This window comes from Jaculus jaculus, chromosome 3, assembly GCF_020740685.1.
Source record: "Jaculus jaculus isolate mJacJac1 chromosome 3, mJacJac1.mat.Y.cur, whole genome shotgun sequence".
In the NCBI taxonomy this organism is placed as follows: Eukaryota; Metazoa; Chordata; class Mammalia; order Rodentia; family Dipodidae; genus Jaculus; species Jaculus jaculus.
The window spans coordinates 95,496,880-95,518,112 of NC_059104.1; the positions used below are offsets into that span (position 1 = coordinate 95,496,880).

The 21,233-nt window shown below is 45.8% G+C and overlaps 1 protein-coding gene across 1 annotated transcript; it reads right to left on the reverse strand.

The window, feature by feature from the left end:
- Positions 1-66: 66 nt before the first annotated feature.
- Foxr1 (forkhead box R1) lies at positions 67-15,300 on the reverse strand. Its single transcript, XM_045146064.1, has 7 exons — positions 15,237-15,300; positions 10,660-10,866; positions 2,748-2,822; positions 2,365-2,642; positions 1,892-2,127; positions 392-630; positions 67-101 (listed from the first exon to the last, which is right to left on the reverse strand). Exons 1-7 carry the CDS (start codon positions 15,298-15,300, stop codon positions 67-69), a joined length of 1,134 nt encoding a protein of 377 aa, XP_045001999.1.
- Positions 15,301-21,233: the final 5,933 nt, after the last annotated feature.

Here is a 21,233-nt window from a genome sequence, read left to right on the forward strand (position 1 = left end):
GAGACCAAAGACACATGCACACACATGCTGCTGAGGTAAACTTTAATAGGGTATGGCTGATTCTTCTTAAAGGTGAATGTCAAAGAGGAAGGGCATCACATCTGTAAGAAAAAGAAAGACCTCTAAGGATCTTGCACTTGATGCTGGCTGTGAGCAGACCCAGCTATACCCTCAGTTGTTTCCCCACCAATTCCTTGTACATCGAGTCCCAATTCCATTGGAGAGGTCTCACCTCAGGCAGACATCAATCACTAGAGGGTCGCAAACCACTGCTATTCTCCCTGCTTCCTACAGAAGATGCCCCCAGAGTGTGATGAAGGTTGATGCACCCAGGCATGGTTAATTCCTCAGGTTCCCTACCCTTGGGCCCACGCATGACAAGGCTTCACACCTGGATGGCTCATGCTCTGTTGGATACTTTCCAGCTGTGTGGAAGCCAAGGCGCGGGCCTCCTCTACAAAGCGGCGGTGTCCCTCCTCCGTCAACTTCCAGAGACAGGATCGAGGCTGTGTGCTGGCTTCCCTCTGCATACTGACTGGCACTTTCTCAAAGCTGTCTCGGAAACAAAGATTGTGACGGACAGTATTCTTCCAGCCTTCTGGAGCCGTCTGGAAAAAGGGGAAGTGCTGTCTGTGAACAGGAAAGTAAAGTAAGGAAAGGTATGGCTTCTGTGAAGGGGCTTCCTCTGTAGTGCGTGCCCTCCCCACGGGCCAGAAGCCTCAGCATTTCTCTCAAACTGGTCTGGAATTGCCCTTTGTTGATTGTGCAAAACCTCAATCCTCGTGCATTGCTTATGAGAACTCTTTTTTATTTTGGTTGGGGTGGGAGAAGGGTACTCTATGTAGCTAAGCAAGCACAACCTTGAATTCCTGCCTCTACCACCTGAGTGCTGGGATTTCAGGCAGCGTGCCACCATACTCAGCTGAGAACCTTCTAAGCCTAGTTCACTGCCCTAACCCCAAGTTTATTTTCCTCCCTACCCCGAGGGCTCAAGATTTCTATCATAGCACAAATCAAGGACTGGATAAACCACTGTAAGATCATATTCTAAAACATTGGGCTCTTTGCCTAATACTGGAAAAGGGCCCCCAAAGAAACTCCGTCCCATTCCCAGCACTCAGGAGGCTGAGGTAGAAGGATTGTTGTGAGTTGGAGGCCAGCTTGAGTCTATGTAGCGAATTCCAGGTCAGCCTGGGCTAGAGTGAAACCTTATCTCAAAAAACAAACAAACAAAAAAACCACAAACAAAAAAACAGGGTGGGGGCTGGAGAGATGGTTTAGCAGTTAATTAAGGTGCTTGCCTGAGAAGCCTAACAACCCAGTTTCAACTCCCCAGAACCCATGTAAGCCAGCCGCACAAGGTCATGCATGTGCACAAGGTGGTACGTGCCTCTGGAGTTTGACTGGAGTGCCTGATGCCCTGGCTCGCCAACACTCTCTCATTAAAAAAAAAAAAAAAGAAAGAAAAAGCTGTGAGGTCCTGGGTTCAATTCTGAAGACCATACATGCACACACACTATTAAATCACTAAATGCAACTTTCAATAAGGTGCCCCTGGGGATACAGGGTGCTTTACAGGCAGAACAATCCAAGGAGAATTAAATGAGGGTCAATGTTGGGAAAATTGGATTTTATTCTAGCTAATCTTAAGAGGGAATGTGGGAGGAGCTATTGTCTGAACCTGGTAGATTACTCTTTTGAGGGAGGGCTAAAATTTTAAGCCTAAAGTGGTGGTTGGTTAGGCAAGCACTTGCCTGGGGAAAGAGAACTGGGAAGGCACATGTCCTCAGGCCCAAATGTGGAACTGAGTCAGCAGCCAAGGGCCAGGTTGGAAGGCAACAGACCCTGACCCTCCCTTTTTCCCTCCTCACAGGGCCCCTTGGGCACATACCGAGTGAAACTGTAGATCTGCTGCACGTTGAGGCCACAGGGGGGACTGTTTCTTAGTGCCAGGGCAATTAGGTGGAAGTAATTGAGAGGGGGCCGGGACCAGAGCCTCCCCTCTGGGCTGATGGCTTGCCGAAGAAGCCTCCGACTTTGGAGGGGGACCCTTGTGTGAGGGGATGGGAGAGCCACAGAGGAGCTGTCATCCTGGTCCTTGGCCTCCTCCTCCTCCTCTTCTGTAAGCTAGAGGAGCACAGAGTAGGAACTGGTCCTGCCTCCTTGGCCTCAGCTCTGGGGTGCAATGGCAGAAGAGGCGCGCAGTCTAGGACCACCATCCTGGCTTCTCAGTGCGAGGCTACAGGTTGTCATTTCTGAGCCTGAATACTTTTATTGACCCTCAGAAACCCAAATGCTGACGCTTCAGCGCTGTGCCCACCCTGCATACTACCCAAGGCTGGCTCACAGCCCAGCAATCCCTACCTCCCAGGAACTAGGGCAAGAGGCAGAACGCTTCCGCGGCTGCTTCTGCTTGAGCTCCTTCCGTTTCCAGGCCAGCGGCTGCTCACTAGAGGAAGGCAACAGTGACCGTGCCTGTGAGGTGTCTGAAGAGCTGGCTTCCTCCTTCTTCAGGAGTGGCTGACGGGACAGACGTGTGCTTGGCAGGCCCTCCACTTTACGTTCTTTCACCTCCAGCTTGCCAGGGGGATACACGATGTTGGGGTTCACCCACATCCATGGGTTGGGCTCAATAGCTGGACCTGTGCAGAGCAAAAGCAGACTGTGCCACAGCTCACTGGCTTTGGGTGTCCCTGTGATACCAGCCCAGGACATAGAGCCTAGTTTGTAGAACTCATGACTCTTACCGTCTTTATCAGCGTTGGGTTTCTTTTTCAGAGGCAGTTTTGGTGGCTCAATTATCTGGAGTTTGTATTTGGCCACTGGCAAAAAGACAAGAAGGTCAAGACACTGTAGAGTTACTACCGTGACCCCTTGATGCTGGGCCTTAAAGATCTCCTGGGACTTGGTATGAGCCTGGCCTTGGGGTCATGAGGTTACATCCTATTGGTGTTCCCTTCACTCTCTGACCTTTTCAGTCTCCTCTGAACTCTTCTTTTTTAAGAATTTATAATTATTTGCACACAGGGAAAGAAGGAAGGAGAGAAAGGATTGCACCAGGACCTTCTGCAAACAAACTCCAGATGCGTGTGCCACCTTGTGCATCTGGCTTTATGTGGGTCCTAGGGATTTGAACCTGGGCTGTCAGACTTGCAGGCAAGCACTTTAATTGCTAAGCCATCGCTCCAGCCCTGCATTCTTTTTTCTCTCACTCCACCTACGTTATTCTGAATAATCTCATTCATGTCAGTGTTTATCATTCACCATCAATAAATCCAGGGTTCTCAAATTTTACCTCTAGACCACACTTTGCTAGTCTCTTAAATAAAGCTGCTTACTGGATGGCATTTCTTGGGTAGTCTGAGGCAAACTCATCTCTCATTCCTTTTTATTTTCTTTCCCTCTTCCCAAGATATGGTCTCACTAAATAGCCCAGGCTGGCTTCAAACTCTCCATTCTCCTACCTAAACCTGGCAGGATTACCAGTTTCAAACTCAACATTCTAAAACTCAATTCCATTTTCTTGTTCTCCCTCCTGTATTCTTTGTTTCAACAAAGTGCACCACTACCCAACCAGCTGTTCAGGCTGGGCGTGGTGGTGCACACCTTTAATACCAGCACTCAGGAAGCAGAGAATATGTAGTGAATTACAAGCCAGTCTGGGCTATCAAAAAGCAAACAACAACAAAAAGTGGACAAGCCCCAGGCCTGTAATCCCAGCATTTGGGGAGCAGAAGTAGGTGAATAGTTGTGAGTTGGAGGCCAGCCTGAGGCTATACAATGAGATCTAGGTCACCTTTTTGTGATAGTAAACTCTTCTCTCAAGTGTTTACAATGGAATGTCCCCAAGATTCAGCCTTGGTCACCTATTTTCACTCCTTAAATGCTACCCATATCCCAAAGATTTAAAAAAATATTTTATTTTTATTTGTTTTGACAGAGAGAGAGAGAGAATATGAGTGTGCCAGGACCTCCAGCCACTGCAAATGAACTCCAAACGCACGCATCCCCTTGTGCATCTGGCTAACGTGGGTCCTGGAGAATCAAACCAAGTTCCTTTGGCTTTGCAGACAAATGCTCTAACCATTAAGCAATCCCTCTAGTCACCAAGATTTTTTTTTAAAGATTTTATTTATTTATTTACTTGAGACAGGAGGAGAGAGAGAGAGACAATGGGCACACCAGAACCTCTAGCCACTGCAAGTGAACTCCATATGCATGCGCCACCAGGTGCATCTGGCTTATGTGGGACTTGGAGAATTGAACCTGGGTTGTTAGGCTTCACAGGCAAGCACCTTACCCACTAAACCATCTCTCCAGACCCAGTCCCAAAGATTTTTAAAGTTTATATTGGCAACCCACAAATTTCTCATAAACTCCAGGCTCTTTTTAATTTTTTTTTTTAAAGGTTTTTCCAAATATGGTCTTGCTCTAGGCCCAAGCTGGCATAGAATTCACTATGTAGTCTCAGGCTGGCCTCAAACTCACTGTGATCCTCTGCCTCCTGAGTGCTGGAATTAAAGGTGTGTGCCACCATGTACTCCAGGCTCTTTATTCAAGTGCCTACTCAATATTTCTACTCAGATGACTGGTAAGTAACTCCAAATCAACAAATCCAGAGCACAATTGCTGATCTTCCTTGGCAGATGTGTCCTCAAGCCTTCTGTAGCTGGGCAGGGTGGTACATGTCTTTGATCCCAGCAATAGGGAGGCAGAGGGAGGAGGAGGATCCTTGTGAGTTTAAGGCATGCCTAGGATAGAGTGAGTTTCAGATCAGCCAGAGAAAGACTTAGCCTCAAAACAAAGAACAAAAGCAAAACCAAGTGCTAGAGAGAAGGCTTAGCAGGTAAAGCATTTGCCTGCAAAGCCTAGGTTTGGTTCCCCAGTATCCAAGTAAGTCAGATACACAAGGTGGTGCCTGGGTCTGGAGTTAATTTGCAGTGGCTTGGGTGTGCCCATTCTCTCTCTACCCTTCTCTTTCAAATAAAATTCTAAAAAAACAAACAAACAAACAAAAACCCAGCCAGGCACGGTGGTGCACACCTTTAATCCCAGCAGTTGGGAGGCAGAGGTAGGAGGATTGCCATGAGTTCAAGGTTACCCTGAGACTACAGAGTGAATTCCAGGTCAGCCTGAACTAGAGTGAAACCCTACCTTGAAAAACCAACCAACCAAAAAAAAGAAAAAAAGAAAAAGAAAAAGAAAAGAAAAAGAAGCCTTCTCCATCTGAGGACAAGATAACTTTTTCTTCCAATCAGCCAACAACTTTAGGTGTCATCTATCAGTTTTGTTTTTAATAGTCCAGCTGTGTTGACCAGCCTGTCCTGAATCTCCTATGCTCAATCTTAACTGAGTAGCTGAGTCATACAGTTCTTAAGAGTTGTAATGTTTTGTTTTGTCTTTCTTTTTTAATTTTTTGTTTATTTTATTTATTTGAGAGCAACAGACAGAGAGAGAGAATGGGCGTGCCAGGGCTTCCAGCCATCTGGCTAACGTGGGTCCTGGGGAATTGAGCCTCGAACCAGGGTCCGTAGGCTTCATAGGCAAGCACTAAGCCATCTCTCCAGCCAATGTTTTGTTTTTTCTTTGTTGAAGTCCAAGAAGGAAAAAAAATGTTTTAAAAGACCACCATGGGGCTGGAGATGGTTTAGCAGGTAAGGCATTTGTCTGTGAAGCCTAAAGACCCATGTGCTATTCTCCAGATCCCATGAAAGCCAGATGCACAAAGGTGAGGCAAACACAAGGTCGTATATGCCCAGTAGGTAGCATAAGCGTCTGGGGTTCTATTGTACTGGCTGGCCAATTTTCTCTCTCTCCCTCTCACTAAATAAATAAGTTAAAAAAAAGACCACAAAGGGATGGGGGAGACACTCAGTGGTTAGGATGCTTGCTTGGAAAGGTCAGACTGGGGAACTCATGAAGGGCTCAGTTTACCAGCCTGGGTTCAATTCCTAAACCACACACATAAGCCCTCCCTGTCCCACTTGCCTAAGCCTCTGGTGTTCATCTCAGCAGCAAGATGTCCCGGAGCGCTTGCACACTCACACATAAATAAATAATTTTTCTTTGGACAGGAGAGATTGCTCAGCAGTTAAGGCACTTGCCTGCAAAGCCTAATGACCGGAGTTCAATTCTTCCCCAGTACCCATGTAAAGCCAGATGCACAAAGTGGTACATGCTTCTGGATTTCATTTGCAGTGTCTAGAGGCCCTGGCATGCCCATTTTCTCTCTGTCTCTCTTCTTGCTTCAAATAAATATAAGGTAGGGTCTCACTCTGGTCCAGGCTGACCTGGAATTCAATATAGAGTCTCAGGGTGGCCTCGAATTCATGGCAATCCTCCTACCTCTGCCTCCCGAGTGTTTGGGTTAAAGGCTTGTACCACAACACCTGGCTATAAAATGAATTTTAAAAAAATAAAGATTTTCTTTTTTTGTGGGCGGGGGCGAAGCCCAACAGAATGGCCTTTCTTTTTAAGCAAGAGAGTAAGAGAGAGAGAGAGAGAGAGAGAGAGAGAGAGAAATGGCCGGGTGTGGTGGCACACGCCTTTCATCCCAGCACTTGGGAGGGAAGTAGAAGGATCACTGAGTTCGATGCCATCCTTAGACTACATAGTAAATTCTAGGTCAGCCTGGGATAGAGTGAGATTCTACCTGGAAAAACCAAAAAGAAAAAAAAAAAAAAGATAGAAAGAAAGAGAGTTAATTAAGCCAGGCATGGTGATGCATGTCTTTAATCCCAGCACTTGGGAGGCAGAGGTAGGAGGATTGCTGTGAGTTCGAGGCCACCCTGAGACTACAGAGTGAATTCCAGGTCAGCCTGGGCTACAGTGAGACCCTACCTCAGAAAACCAAAAAAAAAAAAAAAGAAAAAGTGTTAATTTACATGCTAAAGCCTCCAGACACTGCAATAGAACTCCATACACTTGCACCACATTGTGCACATGTGTGAGCTTGCACAACTTGCTTGACTTTGTGCAGCTGGTTTATACATGACTTGGAGAGTCAAATGAGTCCTTAGGTTATGCAGACAAGTGCCTTAACCACTAGGCAATCTCTCCAACACTAATATATATATATAATATATATATATAATTTTTTTTTAAGTAGGGTCTCGCTGTACCCCAGAGTGACCTGAAATTCACTCTAGTCTCAGGGTGGCCTTGAACTCACAGCAAGCCCCCTACCTCTGCCTACCCAGTGCTGGGATTAAAGGTGTGTACCGGATACCAGCACAAGGGGGAAGGAGATCAACACAGAGAAAAATCAACTCCTATCAAATTAGAGATCCAGAGACCCAGAGGCCCCCAACACCTCATCACTGAAGCAGACCAAAAATGAACCCAACATGGCTCAGGGAAATTTTGTGGAAGAGGGGGCAGAAAGAATGTCAGAGCCACATGTTGGGTCATGATATGCAGAGACATTTATCTTACCTATAATTGGGCTAACTCCACAATGCATGACCCATATACCTTATCAAGGAGGGGCCAAGGGGAGGGGGTAGGTCACTGATGAGCCTAATAATGGTACCAAACTGTATTTGCTGAATACAAAGCTAATTAATAAAAAAAAAAATTAAGGTGTGCACCATCACACCCGGCTCCCAAATCAGTAATTTTTTTGTTTGTTTTGTTTTTGAGGAAGGGTCTCATTCCAGCCCACGCTGACCTGGAATTCACCGTGTAATCTCAGGGTGGCCTCAACTCAAGGAGATCCACCTACCTCTGCCTCCCAAGTGCTGGGATTAAAGGCGTGTGCCACCACACCAGGCACCAAATAAATAATTTTTAAAAATATATTCTTCAGGGAGGTCCCTGATGCCCCCCGCCCAAACGTTATAGACCATTGCAGAGGCCCTTGGTTTCCCACCAGGTAGAGATGGTAAGACCCTATTGCTGAAGACTGCACATATTTGGGCTGTGAGGTCACTGAGAAATCCTGATGGAGCTGAGCTGAAAACCTCTTCCATGTAGACCAGCTGACAGAAAGCTGGAAAAAGCCACACTGCATGCAGTTCAATGGGAGAGAGAGAAATCACCAGTGAAGATACTCAACAGTGGACACTGCAAGCTTTATATTTATTTGGCCAAAAAGGCCAAATGAGCCAACGGGTACAATAGAGACTTGTCTGACGTGGTGGAAAGCAACTGCCCTCTAATTTGACTGGAGGGAGGCTCACTTCATGGGAGGGAATAATCCCTGATACTGAAAATCCACAACAGGGGTAGTCATGAGCCCTAGGGGTGTAACATCTGCTACTGTTTGGCTAAATGTATATACTATGCTCAACAAACTGCCCAGTAAGCACTTCTCTTAATGTTCATATCCATATATTAATGCTACTCTCACTTTTTCATTAGAGAACCTTCTTTTTTCAGATGTCAGTGACCTTGGAATGACTCAGAAGGCATCATGGAGCTGGAAAGAAGTGACAGGAGTGCTGAGCACTGCAATATCTCTATCACACCTTCCAAGGCTCAGGGTCCACTGCAGAAGAGGTGGCGGAAAGAATGTAAGAGCCAAAGGAAGGGTGGGACTCCTTACAATGTGCTCCCCCCACACACAAACTGGCCCGGATATCCACGACCTCACAGCACCTGACACTACCCTACATAAGACCTTCATAATAGGAGGAAAAGATGATGACATCAAAATAAAAGAGAGACTGAGATGGGGAGGGGATATGATGGAGAATGGAATTTCAAAGGGGAAAGTGGGGGGGAGGGATATTTTTTATAATCATGGAAGATGTTAATAAAAATTGAGAAAAAAGCCAGGCGTGGTGGTGCACGCCTTTAATCCCAGCACTCGGGAGGCAGAGGTAGGAGGATCGCCATGAGTTCGAGGCCACCCTGAGACTACATAGTGAATTCCAGGTCAGCCTGGGCTAGAGTGAGACCCTACCTCAAAAAACCAAAAAAAAAAAAACAAAAAAACAAAAAAACAAAAGCTGCAAAAAAACCCCACAAAAATCAGGGCTGGAGAGATGGCTTAGCGGTTAAGGCGTTTGCCTACAAAGCCAAAGGACCTCAGTTCGATTCCCCAGGACCCATGTAAACCAGATGCACAAGATGGCACATGCATCTGGAGTTCGTTTGCAGTGGCTAGATGCCCTGGTGTGCCCATTCTCTCTCTTTCTCTCTCTCTCTCCCTCTGTCTGACTCTGTCTCTCTCAAATAAATAAATGCAAATAAAATATTTAAAGAAATTTGAGAAAAATAAAAGACTGAGAGGGGGAGGGGATATGATGAAGAGTGGAGTTTCAAAGGGGAAAGTGGGGGAAGGAAGAGAGGGAGTGAGGGAGGGAATTACCATAGGATGTTGTTTACAATCCTGGAAGTTGTTAGTTATACAAAATTAAAATAAATAAACTGGAGAGATTGCCCAGTAGTTAAGGTGCATGCCTGCAAAGCCTAAGGACCCAGGTTCAATTGCCCTGTTCCCACATGAGCCAGATACACAAGGTGGCGCACTCATCTGGAGTTCCTTTGCAGTGGCTGGAAGCCCTGGCCTGCCCATTCTATCTGCTTCTTCCTCTTTCTCCCTCTATCTCTCAAATAAATACATAAATAAATAATATATATTCTTGGGCTTGAGAGGAAGCTTAGTAGTTAAGGTATTTGCCTATGAAGCCTAAGGACCCTGATTGGATTCCCAAGGACTCACGTAAAACAGATACAGAAGGTGGCACATACGACTGGAGTTCCTTCACAGTGGCTAGAGGCCCTGACATGGCCATCCTCCTCCCCCTCTGTCTGTTTCAAGTAAATAAAATATTTGTTAAAATAATAATAATAGGGGCTGGAGAGATGGCTTAGCGGTTAAGCGCTTGCCTGTGAAGCCTAAGGTCCTCGGTTCGAGGCTCCATTCCCCAGGACCCATGTTAGCCAGATGCACAAGGGGGCACAAGCATCTGGAGTTCATTTGCAGTAGTGGCTGGAAGCCCTGGCGCGCCCATTCTCTGCTTCTTTCTCTCTATCTGTTGCTCTCAAATAAATAAATAAAACTAAAACTGTTTTAGAAAATAGTAATAATAAATAGCGAGGCGTGGTGGCGCACGCCTTTAATTCCAGCACTCGGGAGACAGAGGTAGGAGGATCATTGTGAGTTCAAGGCCACCCTGAGACTACATGGTGAATTTCAGGTCAGCCTGCGGTATTGTGAGACCCTACCTCAACAAAACAAAGCAAAAAATTTCTTATTTGGTACAGAGGCTGAGTGGCGCCCACACAATTAGAGGTAGACGAGCTGACTAGGGGCATTCCAGGCCCAGCAGCCACCACAGAGGAACTCCAGACGCATGCGCGCCTTCAGGCTCCAAGGAATGGAACCCAGGCCATCAGACTTTGCAAGCGAGAACCTTTAACTGCCTCCCCAGTCCTGAACGTCGTCAAAGAAGAGTATTTCAGGGAGAAATAATCTTCAGTAGGCCAAACGGCACTGCGCAGGCGCCAAGGCTCTGACGAGGCCTAGAATGTTCTGGAGTGTGGAGAGCTAGTGAAGAAAGCCCGGTACCCGGCGGGCGGCCGGGACTGCCCGCGGGGGCTCCCCGTCAAAATAAAAGCCACCCAGCCCTCGCGTGGGGCCTACGGCCGAGGGTGGCGGGCCCGGGGCCTGGAGGTCACGCGTGGAGCCCCGCCCGCGCCCACGCGACTCACGGTTCTGCTCCCACAAGGGCAGGTGCGAGGTGGTGCAGGCCAGCAAGGCCTCGTTGCCCAGATCCCAGTCCAGCAAGCCCGGGACCTGGCCATGGAGGCTGTTCCAGAAGTCGGGATCCTGGAGTTGGAGATCCACGTTTGAGGAGAGCCGGCCGAGTGTGGGAGAGCCCGGGAGAGCCGCCGGTGGGCGGGTGTGGGAGGCGCTTCCTCAAATACCCCCGTGGGGACGGGCTCAGGTGGCGGCGGCCCGCGGGTCAGGTGTGCAGCGCCCCTTTGGGCGCCTCCAGGGTCGCGGCGCTCGTCCGGCGTCCCAGGCCTGGGCTCCAGAAAGGCCGCCTCAGACCATCTCCCACCGCCGCTTTGCACAAACTTCTAATTTAAAAGGCAGCAGACGCGCGGGGCGGGCGTGGTGCCGCACGCCCTTTAATCCCCGCACTCGGGAGGCAGAGGTAGGAGGATCGCCGTGAGTGGAAGGCCACCCTGGGCCTACGTGGTGAGCTTCAGGCTGGCCTGGGCATGAGTGAGACCCTGCCTGGAAAAAAAACAAACAAAAAGGCAAGAGAATCCTGATTGCATACCTTCTAGGCAATCTCAAAGGCTTATCTAAGATTACATCTGTATTAAGGTGCAGATGAAGATGGGATTACTGATTAACGACTTGGTTTTTTAAAACTATTTTATTTATTTATTTAGGTTTTCCAGGTAGGGTCTTGCTCTAGCCCAAGCTGACCTGGAATTCACTATATGGTCTCACATTGGCCTCCAGCTCACAACGATCCTTCTACCATAGCCTCTTGAGCGTTGGGATCAAAGGCGTGCACCACCATACCCTAATTTTTTTTTTTAATTTATTCTTTTGAGACTGGGTCTCACTGTGTACACCTGGCTGGCCTCAAATTCATAGGGATCCCCTGCCTCAGCCTCAAATGCTGGTATTGCTTACGGGTGTGACCCACCACACCCAGCTTTCAATTACTTTTACATACACATACACACGTATATATTTTTTATGGTACTCGGTTTTGAACAAAAGGCCTCTTACACACACTAGGCAAGCACTTTACCAATAGCTGTATATTTCCAGTCTTCCTTAATATACTATCTTTTAAAATTACAACTGAGCCGGACGTGATAGTGCACGCCTTTAATCCCAGCACTCAGGAGGCAGAGGTAGGAGGATTGCCATGAGTTCAAGGCCACCCTGAGACTCCCACCCTGAGACTCCATAGTGAATTCCAGGTCAGCCTGGGCTAGAGTGAGACCCTACCTTGAAAAACAAAATACAACTGAGGGCTGGAGAGATGGACTAGCACTTAAGAGGTTTGGCGGCAAAAGCCAAAGGACCCAGGTTCTATTCCCTGGGACCCTAATAAACCAGATACATAAGGTGACACATGCATCTGAAGTTCATTTACAATGGCTGAAGGCCCTGGTGCACCCATTTTCCCTACCCCCCACCCCTCTCGGTTAAGGCGTTTGCCTGCAAAGCCAAAGAACCCTGGTTTGATTCCCCAAGACACATGTTAGCCAGATGCTCAAGGAGGTGTACGGGTCTGGAGTTCGTCTGCAGTGGTTGAAGGGTCTCGCATACCCATTCTCTCTCTCTCTCTGTCTCTCTCTTTCTTTGTCAAATAAATAAAACTAAAATATTTAATAAATAAGCCGAGTGTGGTGGTGCATGCCTTTAATCCTAACACTCAGGAGGCAGAGGTAGGAGGATCACTGTGAGTTCAAGGCCACCCTGAGATTACATAGTGAATTCCAGGTCAGCCTGGCCTAGAGGGAGACTTTACATCAAAAATAAATAAAAATAACTAAGCTGGGTGTGGTGGCACACACCTTTAGTCCCAGCATTCAGGAGGCAGTGGTAGGATCACCAGGACTTCTAGGCCTCCCTGAGATTACATAGTTAATTCCAGGTCAGCCTGGGCTAGAATGGAACCCTACCACAAAAAAAAAAGGACTGGGGAAATGGCTTAGCAGTTAAGGTGTTTGCCTGTGAAGCCTAAGGACCCCATTTCAATTCCCAGGACCTACATGAGCCAGATGCAAAGGGGCACATGAATCTGGAGTTCATTTGCAGTGGCTATAGGCCCTGGTGTGCCCATTCTTCTCTTTCTGCCTGCCTCTTCCTCTCTGTGTCTCTCAAATAAATAAAATGTTAAAAAATAATAAATAAAATTTAAAAATATATATATAATTCCTGGGGGCTGGAGAAATGGCTTAGCAGTTAAAGCACTTGCCAGCAAGCCAAAGGACATAGGTTTTATTCCCCATGACCAACATAAGCCAGATGCACAAAGTGTTGCATGCTCTGGAGTTCATTTGCAGTGCCTGGAGGCCCTGGTACATCCATTTTCTCTCTTTCCATCTCTCTCTCTCTCTGAAATAAATAAATAAAAATAAAATATTAAAAATTATATAATTCCTGGGCTGGAGAGATGGTTCAACAGGTAAGGCACTTGCCTGAAAAACCTAAGGACCCCAGTTCCATTCCCCAGTATCCACATAGAGTCAAATGCACTAGATGGTGTATGCACCTGGAATTTGCAGTATCTAGAGACTCTGGTACACCCGCTTTCTGTCTTTATCTGCCTCTCTCAAGTGAAATACTAAATATTATATATATATATATATATATATATATATATATATATATATATATATATAAATAAATAAGCCGGGCATGGTGGCGCACGCCTTTAATCCCAACACTCAGGAAGCAGAGGTAGGAGGAGTCCGTGAGTTCAAGGCCACCCTGAGACTCCATAGTGAATTCCAGGTCAGCCTGGGCTAAAATGAGACCCTACCTCAAAAAAAATATATATACATATATATATATATATATATATATATATATATATATATATATATATACACATACATATATATATGCTGGGCATGGTGTCACACAACTTTAATAAATAAAATTAGAAGCAAATAAATAAGAAGTGAAATATGAAAGCAGAAAAACAACTCCAAGCTGGGCATGGTGGTGCACACCTTTAATCCCAGTACTTGGAAGGCCGAGGTAGGAGCATGTCTATGAATTTGAGGCCAACCTGGGCTATAGAGTGAGATCCAGGACAGCCTAGGCTACAGATACTGCTTCAAAAATAAAAAGTAGGGCTGGTGAGGTGGCTTAGTGGTTAAGGTGTTTGCCTGCAAAGCCAAAGGACACAGGTTCAACCCCCAGGACCCACATAAGCCAGATGCAAATGGGTGTGCATGCACCTGGAGTTCATTTGCAGTGGCTAGAGGCCCTGATGTGCCCATTCTCTATCTGCCTCTTTCCTCTCTCTCTCAAATAAATAAATGAAAAAAATTAAAATAATAAAAAAATAAGTAAAAAATGAAAGCAGAAAAACAACTCCAAGCCTGGCGTGGTGGCACACACCTTTAATTCCAGCACTTGGGAGGCAGAGGTAGGAGGATCACCATGAGTTTGAGGCCACCCTGAGACTACATAGTGAATTCCAGGCCAGCCTGAGCTAGAGTGAAACCCTACCTTGAAAAATAACAAAACAAACAAACAAACAAACAAAAACAACAAGCAGCCTATAGCAACAACAAAAGTCACTGCAGACCTAAGGAGATGTTTTAGTAGTGAAAGGCACCTGCTTGTAAAGTCTGTTGGTTCTATTCATAAAGCCAGGTGCATAGATCTGGTGTTTATTTGCAGTAACCAGGCACCCTGGCATACACATATACAGAACTCCTTTTTTTTTTTTAAATTTTGAGGTAGGGCTGGAGAGATGGCTTAGCGGTTAAGTGCTTGCCTGTGAAGCCTAAGGACCCCGGTTCGAGGCTCGGTTCCCCAGGTCCCACGTTAGCCAGATGCACAAGGGGGCGCACGCGTCTGGAGTTCGTTTGCAGTGGCTGGAGGCCCTGGCGCGCCCATTCTCTCTCTCTCCCTCTATCTGTCTTTCTCTCTGTGTCTGTCGCTCTCAAATAAATAAATAAATTAATTAATTAAAAAAAATAAATTTTGAGGTAGTGTCTCACATTAGCCTAGGCTGATTGGGAATTCACTGTGCAGTTTCAGGGTGGCCTCGCACTCACAACAATCCTACTTCTGCCTCCTAAGTGCTGGGATTAAAGCCATGCACCACCATGACCAACTGATTGGGTTATTATTATTATTATTATTATTATTTAATTTTGAGGTAGGGTCTCACTCTAGGCTGACCTGGAATTCACTATGTAGCCTCAGGGTTGTCTTGATCTCATAGAGATCCTCCTATCTCTGCCTGGGATCAAATGCACATTCCACCACACCCAGCTTATTGTGGTTTTGTTTGAGACAGTGTTTGCCATATAGCCCAAGCTGGCCTCTGGATCTGGAGGCAAAGCCCTAGGTTCTATCCCCAAAACTACCCTTCCCCCCAGTCACATGTTCCTCCTCCTTCAGCCTTCTGCAAGTTGGGATTCTAGGACTTGCTGGCAAGATGGGAACATTTAAATGCACTATACAAGCCAGGTACTATGCCAAACATGCCATCCCTCCTCCTTTTATTTGAGTCAGGGTCTCATGTAGCCCTGGTGGGAACTTGTTGTGTAACTGAGCTTGGTCTTACCTGATCCTCGCTGACACGGACCTCCACTTCCCACAATGCACAGTACTAACCACTGTACTGTCATGTCCTCCACTTCCCAAATGCTGGGACAAGCACTTACCAGGGCCCCTGTGTCTAAATCATGTTGTGACCTCACTTCTCTGTAAATGTCAGGTCAGGTTGTGAGCTGGCATTTTTCAGAACTTGCTTTGGCCTAGGTACTGCCAGATTCTCAAACCTTAAACAACAACAACAACAAAAACACAACTAACTATTTATTTGAGAGACAGAGAGAATGGGTGTGCCAGGAATTCTAGACACTGCAAATGAACTCTAGATGTATGCACCACTTTGTGCATCTGGCTTTACATGGGTACTGGGAAATTGAACCTAGGTCCTTTGGCTTTGCCAGTAAGTACCTTAACCACTCACTGAGCCATCTCATCTCTCCAGCCCTGAAATGTTTTTTCCCCCTGTTGCTTTCTTTGTTCAAATAATCTTTACTAATTCTTTTTTTCCAGGTAGGGTCTCACTCTAGCTGAGGCTGACCTGGAATTCACATGTACTCTCAGGTTGACCTCGAACTCATGAAGATCCTCCTACCTCTGCTTCCAGAATGCTTGGATTAAAGGTGTGTGCTGCCAGGCAAGTGCCTTCACCACTAAGCCATATATGTATGTATGTGTATATATATATATATATATATATATATTTTTTTTTTTTTTTGAGGGCTGAGGATGTAGCTCAGTTGATAATGTACTTGCATAGAATGCATGAGGGTCTGGGTTCTAGCCCCAGCACTGCATACACTGGGTGCACCTGTAATCTTAGCATTCAAGAGGTAGAGGCAGGAAGATTAGAAGTTCAAAGTCATTCTCAGCTAATACCCAGTTTGAGATTAGCTTGGGCTAAATCTCACTTTATCTTAGGCTGATCTGAAACTCACTTTATAGCCCAGGCTGTCCTCAAACTCACAACAGTTTTCCTATCTCAGACTGTCAAGTGCTGGGATTACAGCCATGAGCCACCAGGGTTTTTGAGGTCTAGTCCAGGCTGATATGGAATTTACTATGTAGTCTCAGGGTAACTTCAAACTCAAGGCAATCCACCGACTTCTGCGTCCCAAATTCTGGGATTACAGGCATGTGCTACCCACACACGTATATATGTGTGTGTCTATGTACATATAAATATATTGTAATGGGGAAATTGGGGTTCTGGAATGCTAACTGGAACCCCAAGCCCTGAGTAAATATCTGCAAACTAACCAAAGAATTGGCAATTCCACTCCCCCCCCCCCCGACACAAAATGGCCTGGATATCCATGACCTCACAGTGCCTGACATGACACTACCTACATAAGACCATCATAATAGGAGGAAAAGATCATGACGTTAAAATAAAAGACTGATTGAGATGGGGGGATATGGAGAATGGAGTTTCAAAGGGGAAAGTAGGGGGAGGAATTACCATGGAATATTTTTTATAATCATGGAAGTTGTTAATAAAAATAAATTGAAAAGAAAAAAAAAAGATTTAGCAATTCCAGATTCAAGAGAATGATTTTGAAAATATCACATTTTATTCAGATTTTACAAAGGACCAAAAGACATAGGTTTGCAGACTTGGTTAAATAGCAGGATCCTTCAGTTTGTTGCCTCCAAGAAACTCACCTTTCTACAAAGGATGGACATTTAGGGTGAAAGGTTGGAAAATGATGTTTCAAGCAAATGGGCCTAGAAAACAAGCAGGGGTTGCTATTCTAATATCTAACAAGGTAGACTTCAGTCCAACATTAGTTAGGAAAGATAAGGAAGGTCATTTTATATTGATTAAGGGCACACTCCAACAGGAGGACATTACAATCCTAAACATATACGCACCTAACATGGGGGTTTCCAACTTCATCAAACAAACACTATTAGAACTAATGTCACAGATAACAACAAACACAGTTGTAGTGGGTGACTTTAAGACCCCACTCTCATCAACTGACCAGTCATCCTGGCAAAAATTAAACAGAGATGCATCTGGATTAAGTGAGGTTATAGAACAAATGGACCTAGCAGATATCTACAGGACATTTCATCCAAATGCTGCAGAATACACATTCTTTTCAGCAGCACATGGAACATTCTCTAAAATAGACCATATACTAGGACACAAAACAAATCTTAACGAATACAGGAAAATTGAAATAATTCCTTGCACTATCTGATCACAATGGAATCAAACTACAAATCAATAGCAAGAAAAGCTATAGAGCAATACACTACTAAATGATGAATGGGTCAATGAAGAAATCAAGAAGGAAATAAGATTTTACAAAGGGGTGTGGGAAGGGGAAGGCTGAGAGATAAGGGGAAACAAAGTGGGGAGAAGACAAGTGTACCACGTGGAGCCCAGAAGCCCATGTGGGCCACGCTAGCTCAGGAGTCCATGTGACCAGACTGATCTGGGAAAAAAAGTGTGGAAAGAAAAGAGAAAAGAGAGTTCAAAGAACTCCTGCCATGTAGGGAGTTTGAGGAGATAAAGAAACCATGCCGAGAGTAAGGGCTAGGGGTCCCTCTCTGCTGGGCCTGGGCTAGTGCCTAGGCTGAGCCCCTCCTGGTTGAGCCAGCTCAGGCCCAGCTGAGAGAAAAACTCACCCACAGCTGGAAGTTCCCAGGTGATCAGAAAGACAGCCTGCCCTCCCCTTGCAAAAGTGTTTATAACCTTGGGGTGGTAGGCTGTCTTTTGACCCTGGTAAACCAGAGGGCCAGCTGATCAGTTAGGTCTAGAGGCTGTCTCAGGAAGAGATTAGCTTAACTTGACCAACCACAATGTTTAAATCCTATGAAAGACAACAGTTCTTTAGAACTAAGGGAAAGAAGAAAAACTTTCCTGCCCTTTTTACCTTCAGTGGTCCAGCCACCCTAACTCTACCCCCTTTCAATATGATTTATTTATTTGAGAGACAGAGGCAGATATATACAGAGAATGGGCAAGCTAGGGCCTCTAGACACTATAAAGGAACTCCAGATACATAAACAACCTTGTGTATGTGGCTTTACATGGATACTGGGGAATCTAACCTAGGTCCTCAACTGTGCGGGCAAGTGCCTTAACTGTTGAGCTCTCTCTTCAGACCTCCATTTTTTTTAGAGCAAGAATAAGAGAGAGAGGATTGGTGTACCAGGGCCTCAGCCACTGCAATCGAACTCCAGACTTGTGCCATCTAGTGTGCATGTGCAACCTTGTGCTTTCATCGCCTGTGTGTGTCTGGCTTACCAAGATCTGGAGAGACATTGAACATGGGTCCTTAGGTTTTGCAGGCAAGTACCCTTAGCAGCTAAACCATCTCTCCAGCCCACCTCCCAATTTTCTTTTTTTAGAAGAGTCTTGTTATATTGCTCAATCTTATCTTGCACTCCTAAGCACATGCCACTAAACATGACTTTATTTTTATTTTATTTTTTTGAGGTAGGGTTTTGCTCTAGCCCAGGCTGACCTGGAATTCACTATGTAGTCTCAGGTTGGCCTTGAACTCATGGCAATCCTCCTACCTCTGCCTCCTAAGTGTTGGGATTAAAGATGTGTACCACCTAGGCTGACCTGGAATTCACTATGTAGTCTCTGGGTGGCCTTAAACTTTCAGCAGTTCTACTTCTGCCTCCCTGCCTCCCGAGTGCTGAGATTAAAGGCGTGCACCACCACACAAGGCTCAAACATGACATTTTATGTGTGTGTGTGGTATTAGAGATTTAACTCACAGCCTCCCACATGCTCAGGTCTGACAAATGCTCCACCACTTAGCTATTTCCCCAGATTTTTTTTTTCTTTTTAATTTTTGGAGGTAGGGTTTTTCTCTAGTCCAGGCTGACCTGGAATTCACTATGTAGTCTCAGGCTGCCCTGAACTCACAGTGATCTTCCTATCTCTATCCCCCTGGGATTAAAAGTGTAGACCACCACAACCAGCTAGATGTATTTTGTTTTTAAATTTTTATTTATTTGACAGAGAGAAAGAGGGAGAGAGAGAGAGAATGGGCATGTGAGGGCCTCTAGCTACTGCAAATGAACTCCAGAGGCATACACCACCATGAGCATCTGGCTAATGTGGGTCCTAGGGAATTGAACCTGAGTCCTTTGGCTTTGCAGGCAAATGCCTTAAACACTAAGCCATCACCCCAGCCCCTATTTTTTTAATTGACAACCTCCATGATTGTAAACAATATTCCATGATAATTCCCTCCCTCCCCGCTCCACTTCCCCCTTTGAAACTCCACTCTCCATCATATCTCCTCCCCCTCTCAATCAGTCTCTCTTATTTTGATAGCATGATCTTTTCCTTCTATTTTCATGGTCTTGTGTATGTAGTGTCAGGCACTGTGAGGTCATGGATATTCAGGCCATTTTGTGTCTGGAGGAGCACATTGTAAGGAGTCCTACCCTTCCTTTGGCTCTTACATTCTTTCCACCACCTCTTCCGCAATGGACCCTGAGCCTTGGAGGGTGTGATAGAGATATTTCAGTGCTGAGCACTCCTCTGTCACTTCTCAGCACCATGGTGCCTTCTGAGTCATCCCAAGGTCACTGTCATCTGAAAAAAGAAGGTTCTTTAACCAAAAGTGAGAGTACCATTAATATTTGGGTATGAACATTAAGAGAAGTGCATACTGGGCAGTTTGGTGAGCATAGTATATACATTTAACCAGATAGCAGCAGACATTACACACCTAGGGCTCATGACTTCCCCTGTTGTAGGTTTTTAGTATGAGGGGTATATTCCCTCCCATGGAGCAGTCCTCCAATCAAATCTGAGGGCAGTTGGTTTCTCCCATAACAGACATGCCACTATTGCATCTGTTGGCTCATTTGGCCTGGCAGGCCAAATATAAGGCTTTCAGTGTCTAATGTTGAGTATCTTCATTGGTGATTTCTCCCTCCCATTGAACTGCGTGCAGTGTGGCTTTTTCCAGCTTTCTGTCAGCTGTCTACATGGAGAAGGTTTTTAGCTCAGCTCTAACAGGGTTTCTCAGTGATCTTGCAGCTCAAGTATGTGTAATCTTCAGCAATAGGGTCTTACCATCTATTCCTGGTGGGAAACCAAGGGCCTTGGCAATGGCCTGTAATGTTTTGGGGGTATCAGGGACCTCCCTGACCAACAACTGACTGGAAGGTATCCCATTCCTGGCACTGAAAATTTTCTAGTAACAATCTATGACTCCTGAGTGTTCCGTTGTCTAAAAAAGTAGGATTCCATATGACTTATTTATACCCTCTTAGACTTTGATTAGTCCTCCCTCTACCTTTCCTTTCCTGTCAACTAGGAGGCTAAGATTTCTGGTTTGTTGAGGGTTCCAAGTCAGCTTGTGGCCAAGTGAGACCCTTCTCTAGTGAACCACAGAAGAGAAGACAGAGGCATTATAAATCAGGAAGCAACAAATGACAAGCCCAAAATATAGCTTATTTAAGAATGGTGAGCTGGGCGTGGTCGTGCATGCCTTTAATCCCAGCACTCGGGAGGCAGAGGTAGGAGGATTAACAGGAGTTCCAGGCCACCCTGAGACTACATAGTTAATTCCAGGTCAGCCTGAGCTAGAGTGAAACCCTACCTTGAAAACAACAGTAAAAAAGAATGGCAAATCCAACCATCCATCAGATTTAGCATATAATTTATCCCGACATGGAAGGTGCAATTAACACTTCCGGTTCAGGCCTACATACTAGGCTTATTTGGTGGATACTGACCTGGCGTAATACCAGTTACCTTCAGATGGTTTTGGTCAAAATTATGCTGCACTCCTGCTTGCTTCTATCTTTGTTACACTGTGGGCTCAGGTAGGCTGGCTGGGTGGCTGGATCGCTGCTCTGATTGCCTGAGCCAAATGTTGTATATAGGTGAACTCCCTTCCCCAGGTCTCTGATGCTTGCGCTGGTGGCAGGGGAGGGGAGGCTGTGGATGGTGGCTAAAGTTCTCTCTCCGCTGGTCCTGGTGATCCTCTTCCTCACTAGCTGCTCCTCCATTGGTCCCTGC